Source organism: Narcine bancroftii, chromosome 3 (assembly GCF_036971445.1).
Source record: "Narcine bancroftii isolate sNarBan1 chromosome 3, sNarBan1.hap1, whole genome shotgun sequence".
NCBI classification, from domain to species: Eukaryota; Metazoa; Chordata; class Chondrichthyes; order Torpediniformes; family Narcinidae; genus Narcine; species Narcine bancroftii.
Window position 1 is genome coordinate 81,639,750 of NC_091471.1, and position 19,843 is coordinate 81,659,592.

A 19,843-nucleotide genomic window follows, 5' to 3' on the forward strand; every position below is an offset into this window, starting at 1 on the left:
GTAGTCTTTCTGTATGAATCAAAGTTTAATTTCATTAAGAATAAAGGTGCTTGGAATAGTGCATTAAATATATCTGAACAACCATACAAAAATATTTAATTATGTTTTACTTATCTAAAAGTCCTCATGTATCGAATTCCAAAGCTCTGAAGACTGCAGTATAGTTATGAGTTATTTTTTTATATGATTTACTAAACCTACAAAGTTGGGGATGAACAACAAGGAATGAGTGTGTTTAAAACCAACCCGAAAGATAGTATTAGAAATAGACATAGAAATTGGTTAAAATCCGCAGCAGACCAGCAACATTTAGAGAGACAGAGGAACTGAGGTAATGTTTCAAGTCGATGACCTATCATTGGAACTCCAAAGAGCAAGAAGTGAATCAAAAGTATGAACGTGAATGAAGCCAAAGACACAAATGGAAATCCTGTCATGAGCAGGCTTCTCCAAGATGCACATTCATGGAATGAGAAGGGCACAAATTGAGCAGAATTGAAAAGATAATGCATTGGAAATCAGATTTCAGATTTATTGTCAGAGTATCAGAGTACACACATGAGATCACGTATAACCCTGAGATTCTTTTTCATGCAGTGCAAAAAAAGACTCAATGTACACATGTAAATAAATAAAGAAATGTAAACAAACTGACTGTGGAATATAGAGATAGGAAAAAACATCAATGAAGTGCAAAAGTAAGAGTTCTTAAATAAGTCCCTGATTGAATTTGTTGTTGAGGAGACTGATGATGGAGGGGTAGCAGCTTTCCTGATCATGATGGTGTGAGTCTTGTGGCATCTTTACCTCTTTCCTGATGATAGAATCAAGAACAGAGTGGTGTTAGGTGGTAATCTGAAAAAAAAGGGAATCACTGGAAACATTCAGCAGGACACGCAGCATCTGTGGAGAAAGAGTCATTGTGTAAGATGAATGGCCTTTCAATGCACCTTAAGGATTTTTTGCTCTGGTCTTACGATTGTGTTGCTATAATTTGCTGCTAAAGCATATATTGACAGAGAAGTGCAACAGTAAAGAACATAAGTAATAGGATATGATGTCTTCTACCCCTGTTCAACCTTCCACCCTATCCCCATATCCTTTGATCTGCATAATATCCAGAAATCTGTCAATCTCTGTTTTATCTGCAATACCTGTCTGAACTATACAACCCTCTGAGATAGAGATTCACCACCTTCTCTGTGAACAAACTTCTAATTTCAGTCCAAAATTATCTACCACTTATTTTGAGACTGTAGTACCCTAATTCTACCATGTCAAGTTCTCCAAGAATTTTTTAACATCTCAATGAGGTTCCCCTCCCATCATGCTAAACTCCAGAGAATGAAATCCAAACCTACTTCATCTCTCTGGATATAACCTAATATCTCAGGAATCAAGGTTGTGACTATATGCCGCATTTCTCTGCAGAAACTATATTCTTCGGTAAACATTACCATAAATGTACACAATACTTAAATGTGTTCTCACCAAGGCCCTATATAACTGTAGAAAGATATCGCTACTCTTGTACTCTAATCAAACAATAATAACTAATGTAATATCTTCCTTCCTAATATCCTGTTGCAATATATATTTTAGGTTTCAGTGAATGCAAGAACACTCAAGTCACATTGAACAACATTTCCCAATCTCTGATTGATAAAAAACAAAATGTTGAGTATATTTAAATGGACAATATGCATTGTTTTTCTTCTATCTGGTGTTAAGCACCAGTTTCAAATTTATCTTTTTTAAAAAATCTTGGAATGTAGCCAACTGCTCAAAAGTCCTGATGAGTTAAGAAATGGAATTTGGACCTGTTTGTTTTCTGTCCATTTTATCTTGCAACACAGGGGATGAACACCAAGATCAAGCTAAAAATTGTTAATACCTGTAGAAGTAAATAGATGAGCTTTTCATATGCCTCCATAACCATCACCTGAATGTACCAAGAATTCCCAAGCAATGACAGAAATTGGACATCGTTGGTTTAAAATGTAACTAAGGTTGAACATTTGGAATACCTGGGCTTTACCTGAAATTGTATATTGGTTCACTTGAAACAATTAAGTTGAGCTTTCATTGCCAGTCACAGAAAATACAAATTCATAGAGTGATATGTTCTAGTTAGTGTAAGCTGAAAGCTAGGGAGAATTCTGTTGCAGAGTTTGTAAAAGTTCTGAAGCTGTATGAGAAAAGATAAATATCAGATTTATTAAAGGCATCACAGCCCTGTTCCTTCCCTATTAAAGTGGAATTAAGTTGCCATAAACTTTATGCTTTCTGCCCCAAGCATGTCAACATCTCTGAGATGTGTCTAGGATGACTGCCCAAGGGAAACAGAAATCCTACTCAATTGCACTTCCATCAGGACCCCAGTTTCGGGCTTGAAACTGAAGTGAGAAGAATGTGCAATTCAGATAAACACAAAAAAACTGCAGATGCTGGAAGTTTGAGCAGGCAAAGAATTGCTGGAGGAAGTCAGCCAGTCAGACAGCATTCATGGGTAGAAATGGGCAGTCAACATTTTTATCAAGAGTAAGATAAAAAGATGAAACTATATACATAAAGGGGAAAAGATGCTGGGGGCGGGGAGGCAGAGGTGATAGGATATATGAAAGAGGTATGAGAGGTAGAGCAAGACACCAGTAGGTGAAGGGGTGATGGAAAGAAAAGTTAGAGAGAAAGAAAATAATTATTGGAGTAGGTAAAGAAGAGATAGAAACAGTGGGTGGGGAAGGAGTTATCTAAATGCAGAAGAATCAATGCCATTAGGTTTAAGGCGGATTTGGAGGAATGTGATGTGTTGTTCCTCAACTTTACATTTAGCCAAGAACCAGCATATCATTGTTGGAATGGTTTGGGGAGTTAAAATGGTTGGCTAAAGGAGGCTCATGTTTAGAACCACACACAGAGCGCAGGTGTTCAGTTATTCAGTTCAACCAATCTGTGCATAATGTCTATGTGGAAAAAAGGTCATTAGTTCTATAAAGAAATTTAAGTTGCTGTTTCCATTTTAATTCATAATCTTGTGAAGAGAATATCCCATCTTATTCTGTAGCCAAGGGAGAATATACAATGTAAATAAAATACAAACAGTATGATAAAGCCATGCACATTAGAGCAATGAAAGCCCTTGATTTTTTTGACATTGGAATTAAAACAAGTTAGGGCTTCAATCAATAAGGGAATAGATCAAATGTTTAATGCCAAAGTCAGTTATATTCAGTTTTAAATGAAAATAAAGCGCAATTGCTATGGGAAGCTGAAAATACAACAGATTACTCCAAAATAAGCAGTCTTAAGAGAAGCATGACTGAGAAGTGAATAGATGATCTCAACCTTATTATGATCTCCTCATGTTCAAGAGTGAGATCTGAAAGTACAGGTGGTGTATGAAAAGTTTGCCTTGTTGAGCAAAGTGGGGAGACTCCATACCAATCCAGAGAATATTTATGACCAGAGGACTTTGTGATTTTCCACTGAGTATTAAAAGAAAAGAAATGTTTTCTCCTACTTTGTATAGCTTCTTTTGAGACATCCATTTTCAATACTGAAAAGTATTCAACTATCAAGAAGTTCCTCTTCCTTCTTGTGTAGACAACATCTATTCCTCTGGAATGGACCCTAATGACCTTTAATGTCTGAATTAATAGGAGTTTTTTTGTTGTACTGTCCTAGGCAGAAATGCAATTCATTAATGTCATTGAGTGTGATAACTGTGTTTCAATATTATTATTCTTTTCAGTGCCTCCTGAAAAGCCAACAAATATTTCTTGTGTAACATACTGGGAGAAAAATTTTACTTGTTTCTGGGACCAAGGGCATGAAACGTACATTGAGACAAATTTTACATTAATTCGGATAATGTAAGTAAACAATGTGACACATTTTACTTAATATCTGCCACTTTGCCACTTTTTTTGTGCCAAATAAGTCTTTTGTTTGGGCCTTAAGCATTATAGATCAGGTTACTTCAAAGCATAACATTGTTCTTTATTTCCAGCATGCGATTGGAGCTGGAAAAGTGTGTGTATTCTTTGAACTGCTGATCTGGCCATATCTCAAATATAGTGTATTTTTAGGGGTTATATATGAACAGATACTGTTGTTTTGTGATTTATCAAATGCTAATGGGAGAAACTTGATTGTTTATTTAACTTTTATTGTCCATACACAATTGTGGCCCAGGGTGGTTTGTGATAATTAGGCAGAGAAAGTTACTAAGCTGGAGTTGCCACGGTGGTGTAGAGGTACTTCTGACTTGTTTTGAACTCATTTCCCCTGTTCAGCATGGATGTTGTAAGAACATCTTCAAGAAATCTTCTAATTAACATGTTTATTATAAATGCAAGAAACCAAATTGTCTCTTCCTACTATTTTAAGAGTATTTACATTTTCATTTGCTTGTTTTTCAGAAAAAGTCTTCCAAATGCTAGCTGTGTTAGCCTGAAGAAGAACACATGCTCCTTTATTTTCCCGGATATTTACATTGTTAAAAGGCAAAAAATTATTGTAATGGCGGAGAATGCTCTTGGCAAAGTTTGGTCTGATCCCTTAGACCTGGACACTTATCAAACTTGTAAATATTTAATAATTAAAAAAGCTATCTTTTTAGTTTGGTAATTTCTATCACTATTGACCCATTTGGCAGCACAAAGGAGGAAACAAGACAAACAGCTTACATCAAGTTATTTTAGTACATTGAGCTTGCAACTGATAACTCAAAAGTTTTCCACCCAAGGTCAAACCATTAAAAATTAATCAAAATAAATTTAATTTAATTTAGTTTGTGCAAAAATTAAAACTGTGCAAGAAGTAATTTCTTCTGAAATGACTTAAGAATATTTGAATAACCTCCATTCATTTCACAGAAGCTCTTTAGTATCTAGTTCCTAGTCCTTAGCAGCTATTCTTCAGCACCAGATGTGAGCTCCCATTGAGCTCCACAAAGAATCAGGATCAGGGAAAATATGAAAAAAGATGAACAATTGACTGGAACTTCAGGAGTTCCAGGTTCTGATGGAAACCCTTAAGTGCTGATTAGCATGAATGTAGGGGGATGTTGGCATTTTATGGAGAACTCCTGACAATTCCTTACCAAATCTGGGCCAATGAATATTTAAGAAAGATCATGAATCCCACCATTACTAGATGGAGGGAAATGGGAGAAAAGGTCAAAATAGGATATGGAACCTTCAAAGCACGACAATCTAGACTCATTTTGAGCCATTTTTCTTAGATCAATATCCCGTCTAGTTCTGGAGGATAAAACTGAGAACAAAGAACCAAATAGTCAAGTTATTGTCATCTGATTGCATTAGTACAACCCAACGAAACAGCGTTCTCTGGTCCTCAGTGCAAAACACACAACCAGATATAGCACACATACAGACAATACACATGCAGGACAAGTATACAAACAAATATATACAAATAAATAAAAAAATAAATATTGCTTTGTGAATATGAGAGTCTCAGATGGTCAATAAGAGCAGTTTTTTGGTCATTCAGAATTCTCACTGCTTGTGGGAAGAAGATGTTCATTCCTCAGCCTGATGGTGCTGGCTCTCTGATACTCCTATACTCTTTCCTGAAGGAAGCAGCTGAAAAATGCTGTGGATAGTCCTTCATCTGTGCATTATGTTTACTCTTGGAAACACAGATCCTTTCTATTAACTACACATTAAAGAAATGCAGAAAATGTCCTTGAAACAGCACTCCACTGTGGCAAAGAAAAGATAAATAAAATACTGAGTTTAAGTTTGCACCATCAAAAACAGGGGTAGTCCGATTCCAGTGGAGTATTACGGGGTGTGAAGCCACAGTTTGAGTAAGTTATGGTAATAAAAGGCTTTGAGATGTTTTTAAAGATGAGAAAAAAAATCAGTGAAATTATATATATATAATATCACTGTTGCATACAATCCTAATAAAAGGGAATAGAATTTGAAAAATAAAGGAATGAGGTTAGCTATGCCTTAATCTAGTTGCCTCATACTTTTTGGCCATGAGTTAAAATCTGAAACTTGCAAAATCCTCCAGTTTTAAGTGCATGGACAGCTGATATGTGCAGGTACATGAATTAAAGTTTCTTTCCAAGTCTCACTATGTCCTTTCATCGTCTCTCACTCTCTCTCTCTCTCTCTCTCTCTCTCTCTCTCTCTCTCTCTCTCTCTCTCAGCACCATGTGAATTGCAATCCTTGATTTCACAAGTGCCACAGAGGATGAATCCCTGCCTTGCCCTTACATTCACATCTTTACAGTAAATAAATAAACACACATACTTTATATGTACTCTTTTGCGAGTATAGCAGATCCTCACTTAACGCTATTGATACTGTTAGAAATAGAAGTACCTTAACAGAAATTGCTCGAGACAAAAATTGAGAACAAAGAACATTTATTACAACAACAATGCAAAGTTGGGTGCTTCCCCTTATCCTGGGAATACACACATACACTGGGGCTCACCCAACTTTTATACAATGAATTTCAGTATCAGAATACCCTCCCCCTTACATTTTTCTGCCTCCTGGATGGGTTTGGCATTAGGCAATCCTTCCTGCCTACGTGCAGTTTCATGAAGGACCAGGGGGTATCCTGTCGGTGTCTTCTCATGTCATTATCCCCATTGTCCTTATTCACAACCTTGCCCTTGTCCCCATTCACACCTTTCCAACTCTCAGAGCTACAGTCCCTTCATATGCAGAGTTCACTAATCCTGTCTAGGGTTTACTAATTAAATATGCATAACTTGATAAATCTGTGTATGGCTTACTAATTATATATGTAGAACTTGGTACTTCTGTCTAGGGCTAGGAGACCCTTATCTCATCCAGACTATCTCAACTTCCTACATTCTATTATTCCTTACCTCTCCTTATCTTATTCATACGATGGGCTCACTGATCCTGTCGAAAAGACTAGAAGATTCTTATCTTGCAGAGGCTGACTCTGCTTCCTGCATTCTAATTTCCATGCTTAGCCTGTCCATACTGGTTTAATCCATCACTCCACATGTCTGCACTAGTTTCCCCATCTTTCATATTTTTATGTCAAGTTTCCTCATCTCTCACAATACATTCTTGGAACGTGCTACTTTAAGTGAAATGACATTAAATGAAACCAAATTTACCATAGGCTTAATTATATAAACAAGAGTTAAGTTCCTATGGTTTATTTCTCGTCACAAAAACATCTCCAAACCTCTTCATAATGACCCAAATCACTTAATATTAAGCATTGTAATAAATGTATGCTACACTGACATTTAAGAAAGATTAATAAGAACAACTAAAATTATTTAATCAATTTTGGTGAAGTCAGTGAACGGTGGCAGTTGTAGTGGTGGTGGCTGGTAGGGGAAGGAGTCTACTGGGATCGCTCAGAGACCATCATTACTGAAGGGCAGAGAAGCAGCTTGGTCATCAGTATTACAACTAACCACAACTTTTACCACAAAGTTTTCACTTTCAGCACTGTTTTTCTTTAGTCCTTCAAATAAACTTAACATTTTCATTTGTATATGATTAGCGAACATGGAGTGTTACACTGGTGCATATCTTCCATCCAGATATTCAAAAGCCTTTCCATATTTTCCACAATTCCAAGTCAATTTTGTAACTCTTAGGTGTTATTCTTTGAGCATTAGCTTCAATCATTTCGGCATAACTGCAAACTGTTCATATAGTTGTTGGTTGTAGACCGAGAGTTCTTCCAATATCCATTGCTCATTGTCCATTGCCAACACTTCTAATTTTGTTTCTAATGTGGCCACAGCATGACACACAGTTTAGCCCTCATTGCAACAGGGATAAATCAAGGAATAAATCTTTGAAAAATTGTAAGAGATAGCACCTGCTAACGTGTGTTTCAATGTCAAATAACAAAGTGTGACACAATTTTATTGTTTTACTTTAAGTTTTTTCTCATCAACATTATAACAAAATGACATTGAACAAAACAATGTTATTCAAGGACTTAATGTACCACTGCATTTACAATCTCTATATTTATATGTATCAATAGAGAGATGCTCTTATAACTGTTTGTTCCATTAAAGATAGCTGGCTGAGTAAACCTATCCCTTTTTTTGAGTAATGTTAAATTAGCCATTGTTTCCTCACAAAGTAAAACATATAAATTTTAATAATTTATCATAGGGGAATGTGAAGCATGTTATTAATTTTATATCTTACATGTATGATTGCGCAAGTTAAATTGATAAATTGTTAAATTTTTTTCAATGCAGTCACCACTGGTCCTCCTCAGAATGTACGTGTTCACTCTATCCAGGGCCAAGGGAGATCACTGCTTGTAACCTGGAGAAACCCCATAGAGCTGGCACCAGATATTCAGTTAGTTTATAATATCCAATACCAAATGGTTGGTGCAAGCAAATGGATTCAGGTACCTGGTTATATTAATCAATTGTAAGTTCCTCTTGAATTAAAAAGCACCTTCTGTGCTGGATGTTCTCCACAACATTCTAGTTAATATCATCGATAGCTTTAATGAATAGAGCTCCTTGTTGACAACATCAACAGAAAGCAAAATGCTAAATAAACTTAACAGGTCAGGCAGCATCCATGGAGGGAAATGGACAGCAGATGTTTTGGGTTGAAATTCTACTTCAGGGCTGATGGTGTGGGATCAGTGGGTGATAGGTAGACCAAGGGAGGGGAAATGGATGAGGGACAGATTGAGCCACATGGGAGAGTAGGCAGGCAGAGTCTGGAGAGTGATAGGGAGAAGAGAAAATAATGACAGATAGAGCCGGGGAGGGGGAGAGGAGGGTGAAGGCGATGAGAGGAATGGTGGCCAGATGGGAACAGTGGAGGAGGGGATGGATATGAGTAGGATGGGCAGGTGGAGATGGTGTAGAACAGGAAATTAATTGGGTAACAGAGGCGAGGGTGTATATGAGAGGACCTAGGTGGATGAAAAGGAGGGGGAAGCATCTGAGGAAGAGTGGGTTACTCAACACTGGAGAATTGAATATTCACATCATTGTTGACTACCCTGGCAGAATATAAGATGGTGCTCTTTCAGTTTGTGGTCCTGTTTTACTCTGGGAAGGCAGACAAGTTGCTCTGGGAATGGGGAGGGAATTTGAAATGGCCAGCAACAAAGAGCTGCAGACAAACATAAGTGCTTGGCAAAGCAGTTGCCTTGTCCTCACAGAAGTAGAGTAAGCCACATGTAGCAGAGGAGGTTGGATGAGATGTATGTGTCTTGCCTGGAAGAGTAGATTAGGTCATTGGATGGAGGTGAAGGGGGGGGGGTACTGTAGAAACAGGAATTACTTCTCCTATCATTGGAGGGGGAAAGAGCCTTGGAGGTTGGAGGGAAGGGTAGGAAGGGAAGAACTAATAAGGGAATCATGGACAGAGTGATCCCTGAAAAATGAAGAACAGGATGGGAACGAAAGATACGTCTGATGGTGGGGTCATGTTCAAGCTTGTTGAAGTATCGAAGAGAGATAGCTTTTACAGAGATGAAGAGCCTATGTAGGGCATAGCTTCCAGACAATTGCTGATTCTCCGGCACCATTTCTACTCACCATTTATTCTTTAGGTCATGAGATTCAAGTTCAAAGTCAAGTTAGTTTATTATCATCTCACTGTACATATATAACCAGATGAAACAGCTTTTTTTGGGGAATATTTTATTTTTTGATATTCAAAGACTCCGAAAAATCCAAATAAACAATATTTTTTTTCCCAACAGTCGTCTATATCATAGAGTGTATATTATCCCCTACCCCTCTCCCCTCCCTTCCTTACCCTAATACCAAAAATAAAAGATTATATAAATTATACAAATACAAAGAACAAAATTTCATTCAAGTCAAAAACCTTTAAAAGAGCCCAAAGAAACCTAAAATAAAAAGATAATGAACAAAATACAAGAGCACGTCTCCTGCACCGCGATCCATTTCACTGATCTCTAGCATTCCACTACTGCACAGTTGTTGTACTCACTTTACCTGAAAGGGGTATATCTACATGCCAATGTGTTACAGATAGGGCTGCCACACCCTAACGAATGTGCCACATTTCTTCCTCAGATTGTACGTAAGTTTCTCTAGGGGAATACAATTCTGCATCTCTGTATTCCACCATGTAATATTTAGTTGGGAGTCAGACTTTCACATGATTGCTATACACTTTTTGGCCACTGGCAAGGCGACCTTCACAAACTGTATTTGATATCTGGACAGTTAAAACTCATGTGCACAATGTTTCCAAAATGGTAAAATTCTGGATCCTGTGGAAATGCACCTTTATAATTTTTTTCAGAATGTCTCGCAGGTCCTCCCAGAAGGATCTCACCTTTGTACACAGCCAGGTGGAGTGGACAAAGGTTCCACTCTCCACACCTAAAACACATTTCTGATTTAGATTTATGTAATTTTTGTGGTGTGATGCAGGAAATTGTATTGCACCAACCTGTACCTGGCATTAATAACTGCTGTCATGCTGTCCAGACACAGATCTGACCAGCACCGCTCATGGATTGTTGTGCCCAAGTCTGACTCCCTCCTTTCCCTCGACGTGTGTAAACCTGGCTTTGGGCCCTCACTTTGGAATAGGAAATACATTGTAGAGATAAACTTATGCACCTTTTCCCTTTCAAATTAGAATCTCCATATCACTACACATGGGTTGGGCCATAGGTCCCAAATGATCTCTTAAGAATGATTTTAGCTGATGATAGCAGAATAAAGTTTTATTAGGCAAAATCATATTTATTTCTCAGCTGTTCAAATGACATGAACTGACTTTGCTCATAACAATCCTCAAAATATCTGATCCCCTTCCAGAACCAGGTGTCCAGGATTTTATTATCCAGAGTCATGGATATTAATTTGTCCCCACCTTTATCCAACACATTGATTTATTTTTTCCCATGCCTGAATTATGGGATTATCCATTTTCCCTGATATCAATTTAGTGTCCCATTTATATATAAACTCTCCTGCTCTCTTTTCTCCTACTGTGCATAGTCCAATTTGTGCCCAGGAGGGGTTACCACTTCCCTCAAAGAGTGAAGTGATAAACCTCGACTGGGCCGCCCAATTGTATGTTTAAAAATCTGGCAATTTTAGAACTCCCTATTTATAATCCCAAGTCAACTTTTTCAGGGAGATTCTAACCACTTTACCATCCAACAGAAAGTTTCTGACATAGCTGTTGAGCACTTTAAAGAAGTCTGGGGCAATGGAATGTGCAAGGACCGAAATAGATATTATAGTTTTGGCATCACTTTCATTTTAATACAATTAACCCTGCCTTCAAAATACTATTTATACGAACCATGGTGCATATATATACACACTCAATAAACAGCACGTACGTATACATAAAGATATAATATAAAATAAATATATATCAATAGTTTGGAATAATTCACATTATAAAAGACCTAAGGTTGCAGGATATTGTTAATCAATCTCACAGCCTGCAGGAAGAAACTGTTTCCCAACCTGGCAATGCTGACTACTGATCCCGTACCTTCTTCCTGATGGTGGTAGGTCAATAATTTCTCTTGGATTGTTGCCTGTTTCTTTTTCCTTACAGAAAAAATGAGGGTTCCAATCCAGAAACCCTATAAATTTGTGTCAATGAACTCCTTCATCTCTCTCAACAATACCTGTTTGATGAGTGGGTAGGATAGTAGCTGTGTCTTGCCCCTCTTATCAAATCAGTTCTCATTCTTCATTGAATTCTATTACCCAACAATTGGACAACTGAAGAATAGGAGTATGTACATCTGATGTACTGTGATGTTCTAATAAGCATTGCAATTTTTCAATGGTGAAATAAATGGTTGTGGGGAGAAGGGGAGGGTGATATATATTACCTTTTATTTCATTTCTTGAAAAAGTTATTAGTATTTGATATTTTGCTCATGTGGACATCACTGATTGAATGATGTGCAATAAAAATTATTTGTCACAATTCTATTTTCCTAGGCAACAGAAAAAGAAGAAATAATTAACCATTCATTTGTAATTACGAATCTCAAACCCTTCACTAATTATACAGTAGCTGTGCGATGCATTGGTAAACATCAGATCAATTGGAGTGATTGGAGTTCCAAGGGAACAGGATTGACTTCTGAAGCTAGTATGTAAAAACACTATGTAAATTCATTTACTAACAGGGAAAAATGGTCATAAATTTTAATAAGCAGTGTGGGAAAGACATTTTTAGTGGACGTAATAATCAACCACTGACAATTTAAGCTCCTCACTACAATAACAATATTGACTCATCTAACGTCACTTGTTTTTGATTTTGTGCATGAGTGGTGAATTTTAACAAAAACTATTTGTCCTCTACTTTCCAAATCTTCTCAGAGCTTCCTTTCTTCTCTGGACCCTCCTTATTCTGAAAGATTACCTTTTTAATTCAACAATGTTGTGGAAGTGCAAAATAAATTTGGAAATTATTAAAGGGAAAGATGGGGAATATTAGTTCTTAATATCCAGAGGTGAATGCCTGAAATAAAGAAAGTTTTGAATTTGTGTAAAATATGGAAAATGTAACTGATCGGGATAAAATAAGCTGCTGAGGTGTCTTGATTTATTTAATATTTATTTTTGTGCTTCCAGAACCATTGGCAGCACCAAAACTTTGGAGACAGATCAAAAACCCTGATTCTCAGGGGATTAGGGAAGTACATCTTCAATGGAAGGTAACCTATTTTGGTTAAACAGGCCAATTGACCATAAGACTAATAAATGGTTAGAAATCCATTTATCAATTTGATACAAATTTTCAGGCATCTGAATGATCTTGGTTTCTTTCTTCTGGACTATCACATGCTTACTGCTTACCAAGATATAAAAAGACATTGATCTGAGATGTTGACTGTTTCTTCTCCACAACTGCTGCCTGACCTTCTCACTATTTTCAGCCCTCTGTTTTATTACACTTTTTAAACCCACCACTCTTTCTTCATCTCTGCTGCACCCACTCTAATGCAACATTTTCTGAAATATTTTCTTTTCCCCCACAGAAGAGACCTCTGCCATAATAGATGAAATCTCTGATTTCCCTATACTTGAGGCTAAACATTCCCTCTCTCCCTCATCCACCTTTTTTTTGATGATTCATTGCACATTTTTTTCTATTACCTTCATTGCAATCCTTCCATCAGGTACATATCTCTTTGCTGTGCCATTTCAACATCTGAATGAACTGTACCTCTTTCTGGTCTTCTTTCATTCTTTACAGCCATCTGCCCACATACAACTTTGTACTCTCTGGCATTAACCATTTAATTTCTTCCTCCCACATCCACTTTAACTACTTCCAACGCTTTGCCTCTGCACTGTTTAGGTGAATCTCAATGTAAGCTTAATGAAGCACACCTGAACCTTCTCCTGGACACTTTGCATTGTTGTCTTGGGATGTTCCAAACCTTAACCGTAGATCTCTTTTCCTCTTTGATGACATGCAATTACACCGGTGATTCTGGGGATGGAATGGATGGATGATTGCCTCTCAGGGAGATGATATGAGCTAATTGTTATGTAATAGGTGGTTGATTTGCTTTTTCATATTAACACTTTTACCCACAAAATATCATGACTTTTGTATGCTTCTTGAATTTATCTCTTTGTGTCCTTTTTGTCTCAAATAGTCATCACGTGACCTAACTAAATTGTCTCCAACTAATTACTTTCTAATTCATTTTTGTTTCTTTTGCATGCTTTCCCCTTCCCACAACCTATTTCTTTTATAGCAATTACCTAATCACCTGTAGAACCTGGAATTCCCTTGTTTGTGACCCACTCTTCATAAAAGATCCATGATAAAATTGAATAGAGTTTTTCAAGGTTTATTAGACCTTATATGGGTTATTACTTGTCAACTTTGGTACATGATTAACATTATGCTTAATAGACATTACTTGAAACATCACTTGAAGCGTGTGGTCAATAGAGTTTTAGGTCTATCCCTAGACTAACAGAACAAAGAACAATTCAAAACTGACTGTCTTATCTTGAAACCACACAGAAAGAGACCTTGGTCTCATAGGCTGCAACCACAGAAACATTCAAAGGAATGCTCCAGACTGGCAACCCTGGCTATACAAGGGATTTTAACCCCTACAATATTCATCTGCTCATCTCTCAGTCAATGAAGAGTCATACACAGGACTCTTGGCTACTTGATATGCTATCAATTGTCTCCATTTCAGTGCCACTGATGTGATCAAGGGTGGGAGGGGAGAGCTGAAGTTCTGTGATTCAGCTCCTTTGTCTTGCTGATGTTGCAAGAGAGCTTGGTATCCTGGCAGCAGGTCACCAGACACAGTTATTATTAACATTTAACCTATGACCGATGTCATTAGTGAATTTAAAAATGGAGTTGGAGGGATTTTTCTCTTTCTGGTCAGCATTGTCACACCCCTTCGTCTTTTGCGCCTCTTTTCGTCACGACTGAAAGTTATGCATCCTGGAACATTGAGCTGCCACTCTTGTCCTATCCTGAGCTTATTCTTGTGTCTACAACAGTATCATAATTCCATGTGCAGATTCACATTTTCCCTTCAATGTCTGACCTATGTGGCTCTTTGGATGAATGTAAATGCAGTTAAATCAACAGTGACTCCAAAGCTTCCTTTCCTGACTCTGGTTTTCCTATTAGGATTACCTGTTCTCTTTGCCACATATGAGTCAACCTTTCTAGCTGCTGCGCTGTCATTCTGGGTCCCATTCCATCAGCTTATTTGTTTAACCCATCCCGTGTAGCAAACCTCCCTGTAAGGATATTGTTCCCCTTCAGTTCAGGTGCAACTTATCCTTTTTGAATAGGTCATGCTGCTGTCCCAGAGAAAAAAAAATCCCATTGATCAAAACTCCTGAAGCCCGCTCTTCTGCTCCAGCTCGTTTGCCACACATTCATCTGTCTTATCTTTCTAATCCTATTCCCATCCTCACCAGCACCCTAAAAATCTTGAGTGCAATAACAGTAACAGTGAATTCAAATTCACAATTCATACCATGAGAAATGACGGGAAGTCCCTTGCTATTTTTGATGCAGGCTTTGAACAAGTCTAAAACAAATGGAATCATTTTGGGATACAGGATATGGTCTGAGAACCAATGTGATCAAACTTTGACACAACAGGATAACACAACATCTTTGAATTATTCGTTGTTACTGACTCGTGAAGCACATGTTCTAACCGTTGTTGCTTATAATTCAGTGGGTGACTCTCCTAAAGCAACCTTGATAATTCCAGCTATAAACCAGACAGGTATGTCCCTAATACATTGCAATTACTCAACCGAGAACTTTCCACGGGAGTTGCAAAAGGATGAATTGTCTCAGAAATATTACATACCTCCAAATTTACTATTTCCAACGGTATGTGCTTACAAGACTTTGCTTACAAAAAGGGTAGAAAATGACACAAAAAACATTCTTGAATGATTCTTAGTGGTCAGCCATATTTCCCGAATTGAAGTCCAAAATTATTCTCATTCATTCTATAGCTACTTTACTAGTTCACTGGGAAAAATGCTGACCAGACAATGAAGTTTGAACCCAATTCTCCCTTCTTATTTCAGTGTACTACTAGAAGCCAAGGAAAGAATGAATAAATGTGATAAGATGTGGATAGCTCTAACAAAAGACAAGTAGCACCATTGGGTTGGGTGCCTCCGCTCTAGAACACATCCAAATTATTATGGAGCATCTCTTAGAATCTTAGGTGTCTCCTTGCAACTATTTTCAGAGTGCCTTCAGCGGAATTGGATAAGATTCCTTGGCATACAGAATAGCAGTAGAAATGAATTTAAAAGCTCATTAGAACATAAGAAATAGGAACAAGAGGAGGAGGCCATCTGGCCTGCATCCTCTATCCCCACCACTAGACCGTGCCCTCTTCACTCTGCTACCATCGGAGAACAGGTACAGGAGCCTAGACCAGCACTCAGCGACACAAGGACAGCTTCTTCCCCGCTGTCATCAGATTCCTGAAGAATCAATAAACCAAAGACACTACCTTACTTTTTTGCGCACCCTTTTGAAACCTTTATTGTTGTAAGGTGGTGCATCTAAATGCTTACACTATATGATGCTGCAACAAAACACCAGATTTCCTGACTTATTCAAGACAATAAATTTTGATTCTATTAACCCATTCAATAAGATAATGGCTGATCTAGGCATAGACTCATTTCCATTTAGTATAATGATGACCATTTGTTTTTGACATTATTTTGTTTTATTCCTGATGTATACTATCTTTTTTAAAAAAAAGGTCCTACATCTATTCTGTATGTTAAAGTTACATCACAGAATCACCAACTGCTTGCACAGTGGAAGACTCTAAAACAGCCAGATAATGGATATATAATTGAGTGGTGTTTATTTTTGGACACAAACCCGTGTGCTGAGCCATTACACTGGCAGTATGAAGAAAGCATGACTGAAATGGCTTACTTACATGGTAAGGATTTATCATGTTACATTAAAGGAACACAGTGTGCATGCTCATTTAAAATGATGTAAAGCACTGCTGCACCAAATGTCTCCTTCCCTGAGAATGTTTTCTTTTGAATATTTTATTTTGGTTTTTTTTATAGACTCATAAAGCAATTCAAGCAGCTAATACCATATTTTCCCACATTCATGTAACGTATAGAGTCTGTATTTATCCTCCCCTCCCTTGCCTCCAAACATATAATCATATAGATTATAAAAATACCAGTGGGGTTCACAGCCTGCACTGAAACCTAAGAAAAAAAACAACCTAATTTTTCTCCTAGGAAAGATCTAATATGTAGATAGCAGAAAAATATCCGATTAGACAAGCCATACTTGTTCCTCAACTGATTGAATGACATGGGTTTCCTTCGTTTGTTACAGTCCTCAATGCACCTGATACTTTTCTGGCACCAGTTGTCCAGGATCTTATTACCCAAAGTCCAGGGTATTAACTTATTCTGGGTCAATGGCATTTTAGGAGATCTCCCCACCTTTAATCCAATACATTGATTTATTCTTTGCCATATCTGAAGCATATGTTTTCTTTGAAATTAATTTAATATTCCATTTATATATAAATTCTCCTGCTCTCTTTTGACCTCTTGGGTATTGTCCAATTTGTGGCCAGGAAGGTGGAGAGGCGTCAAAGAGTGAGGTGATAAAACTTGCCTGGGCTACCCAATAATATTTTTTTGAAATCTGGTAATTTTAACCCACCCTCCCCCAACTTGTCCACGGAGATTTTAGTCACCTTGCCATTCCACAATCGCCAAATGTCATAAAGAAACTCCGGGGCAATGAAGTGGGTAATGATTGAAAAAGATTCTGACACGGTTAACTCTTCCCACCAGTATTATGGGCAGAGTCCTCCATCTATCAAGGTCCTCCTCAATCTTCCAGAACAAAGGGAAATAATTAAGTTCATATTAGTTACATAAATCTTTATCTATTTTTTAATCCCCAAATATTTAATGCCTTCTTGTGGCCATTTAATTGACTTCCCTGTTAATATTGTCTATAATCCCTGTTCATCAAAGGCATAATTTCACTTTTGTCCAGATTTACCTTATACCCTGGAACCTTCCCATAAACCTCCAGTGTGGTCTTCAGCCTAGCCAATGACCCCTTGGTGTCTGTCAAATATACCAACATATCATCAGCGTAAAGGTTGATTTTGTGCTCCACCTGGCCCACCCTGAACCCCTTTATGTCTGGATCCCACCAAATGGCTTCTGCCAACAGTTCAATTGCCAGTATGAACAGCACTGGAGACAATGGACAACCTGCCTACTGGATCTGCTCAATGAAAACACTGGAGACATTTTCCAATTTGTAATAATTTTTGCTTGGGGTTTTTGGTATAGTGTCTTCACCCAGTTAATAAATGTTTGACCCAATCCAAATTTCTCCAGTACCTTGAACAAAAAGTCCCACTCCAGTCTGTTGAAGGGCTTTTCCGCATCCAGAAATACGGCCACTCGGATCCACCCCCAACTGTGGCAGATGTACTATATTAAGCAATCTAGCTATGTTGTTTGCCGATTCTCTCCTTTCTACAAATCCAGCTTGATATGGATTTGCTAATTTTGGCAAATATTTTGCCAATCTATTAGCCAATGCTTTTATAATCTGTGTTTAATATTGAGATGGGGCTCAATGGGTCCCTGCCTCTTTTGGGAATCACTGAGATGATTGCTCTTTGGAAAGACTCTGGGAAGGTATGCTTCTCCGCTGCTTAATCCACCACCTTCATAAGAAAGGGAATTAGCAAATCTTTCAACTTTTTGTAAAATTCAGTGGGGCAGCTTGCAAAGAACTCAGAGTCCATGAGATCTCCTCTTTAGATAAAGGAGCAAACAGCCCCTCTCGCACTTCCTGATCCAAATTTGGTAGGTCCAATAAAAACAAGAAATCGTCTATTTTGGTAGGATCAGCCCTTAATTCTGATTTATACAATTCCTTGTAAAACCTTCCAAACATATCATTTATTTCTTTTGTTTTATTTGAGATCTTGCCTTCCCCTGTTCAAATCGCATTAATTCTTCTTGAGTCCTCTTCTGCCCTTACCTACCAGGACACGACTTGTGGGCCCTCTCCCTCAGCTCATAATACTGCTGTCTAGATCTTAAAAACAACTTCTCTGATTTATATGATTGTAATGTATTATATTTGAGCTTTTTAATTCACCAAATTTCTGTATTTTTCTTCTGAACCTGCTGTTTGATAATCCCTTTTTAATTGAGCTATTTCCTGTTCTAAGGCATTAACTTCATTCATGTGCTCCTTTTTTGATGCTTTTGGTGTATCAAATGATCTAGCCCCTTAAGTAAGCCTTTAATGTGGCCCATATTTGGAAGTTATCCTCAGTAGAGGGGCAGTTCCTCTCACAGAACAATTCTATCTGGGCCCTAACAAAGCTACAAAATTCTGGTTTTCCCAACAGCAATGTATTTAGATGCCATCAATATATTGAAGCTTGCTTATCTAGAATTATGATGGATAAAGTCAAGAGAGAGTGTTTTGACAGTAGTCACAATGTATACTCGGTTTTCATTATCCTACTCTCCAATTGGGCTGATGCCAAAATAGATCATTTCTAGTGTAGGAATCACGTTGTCTCAAGTAAAAGGAATAATCCCTTTCTCTTGGATTCAGCCTTTTCCAGACATCTATGAGATTCAACTCGTTCATAAAGGCCAGGGTAGATTTAGCTGCCCTTGGCCCTTGTAACTTTCTTTGCTGACTTGTCCATGACTCAATCCAGACAAAGATTGAAATCCCCTCCAATCAAGACATTCTCACACCCTTCAGTTACTTTCAAGAATATATCTTGTATAAAAGTTTCATCATCGAAATTTGAGTATATTTGGCAATGCATCATTATGAATCATCCCACCAAGTCTGCAACCACATCCTTAACCACCACTGGAATATTCCTCCTATCAAAATGGCCACACCCTGGTCCTGAAATTGAAGGAGGATATCGCCACCTGACCCATCCACCCCCTCTTTAACTTTAAATGCTCTTGTTCTGTAAGGTGGATCTCCTACAAAAATGCAATGTCCACCTGCATCATTTTTTGGTAAGCCAAGACTCTTTTAATCATTCCCTTTATTCCATTTACATTAAAACTCATGAATTTAATTGACTTATCCATTGCCCTTGGACCACTGCATTATACCCTTCCCTCTCCATCTTGCCCCCTGATACTTAGCCTCTATCTTGATTTTCCTTCACAGATCCTTGGGACAGGTGATTGTGCTCCAAACAAAAACAAAGTTAACAAAACTAAAACCTACAATCCAAAGCCAAACAAAAAAAGCT

The 19,843-nt window shown here is 37.7% G+C and overlaps 1 protein-coding gene across 8 annotated transcripts in view; it reads left to right on the forward strand.

Moving 5' to 3' along the window:
- LOC138757303 (interleukin-6 receptor subunit beta-like) overlaps nt 1-19,843 on the forward strand; it is a 163,346-nt gene that overhangs the window by 98,526 nt on the left and 44,977 nt on the right. For all 8 annotated transcript variants that reach the window (XM_069924402.1, XM_069924407.1, XM_069924401.1 and 5 more), the window contains 7 exons: nt 3,752-3,872; nt 4,422-4,585; nt 8,259-8,416; nt 11,985-12,138; nt 12,627-12,709; nt 15,067-15,283; nt 16,292-16,480. In XM_069924402.1, coding sequence (XP_069780503.1) covers nt 3,752-3,872; nt 4,422-4,585; nt 8,259-8,416; nt 11,985-12,138; nt 12,627-12,709; nt 15,067-15,283; nt 16,292-16,480 — 1,086 coding nt within the window. The remainder of the gene's footprint in view (nt 1-3,751; nt 3,873-4,421; nt 4,586-8,258; nt 8,417-11,984; nt 12,139-12,626; nt 12,710-15,066; nt 15,284-16,291; nt 16,481-19,843) is intronic.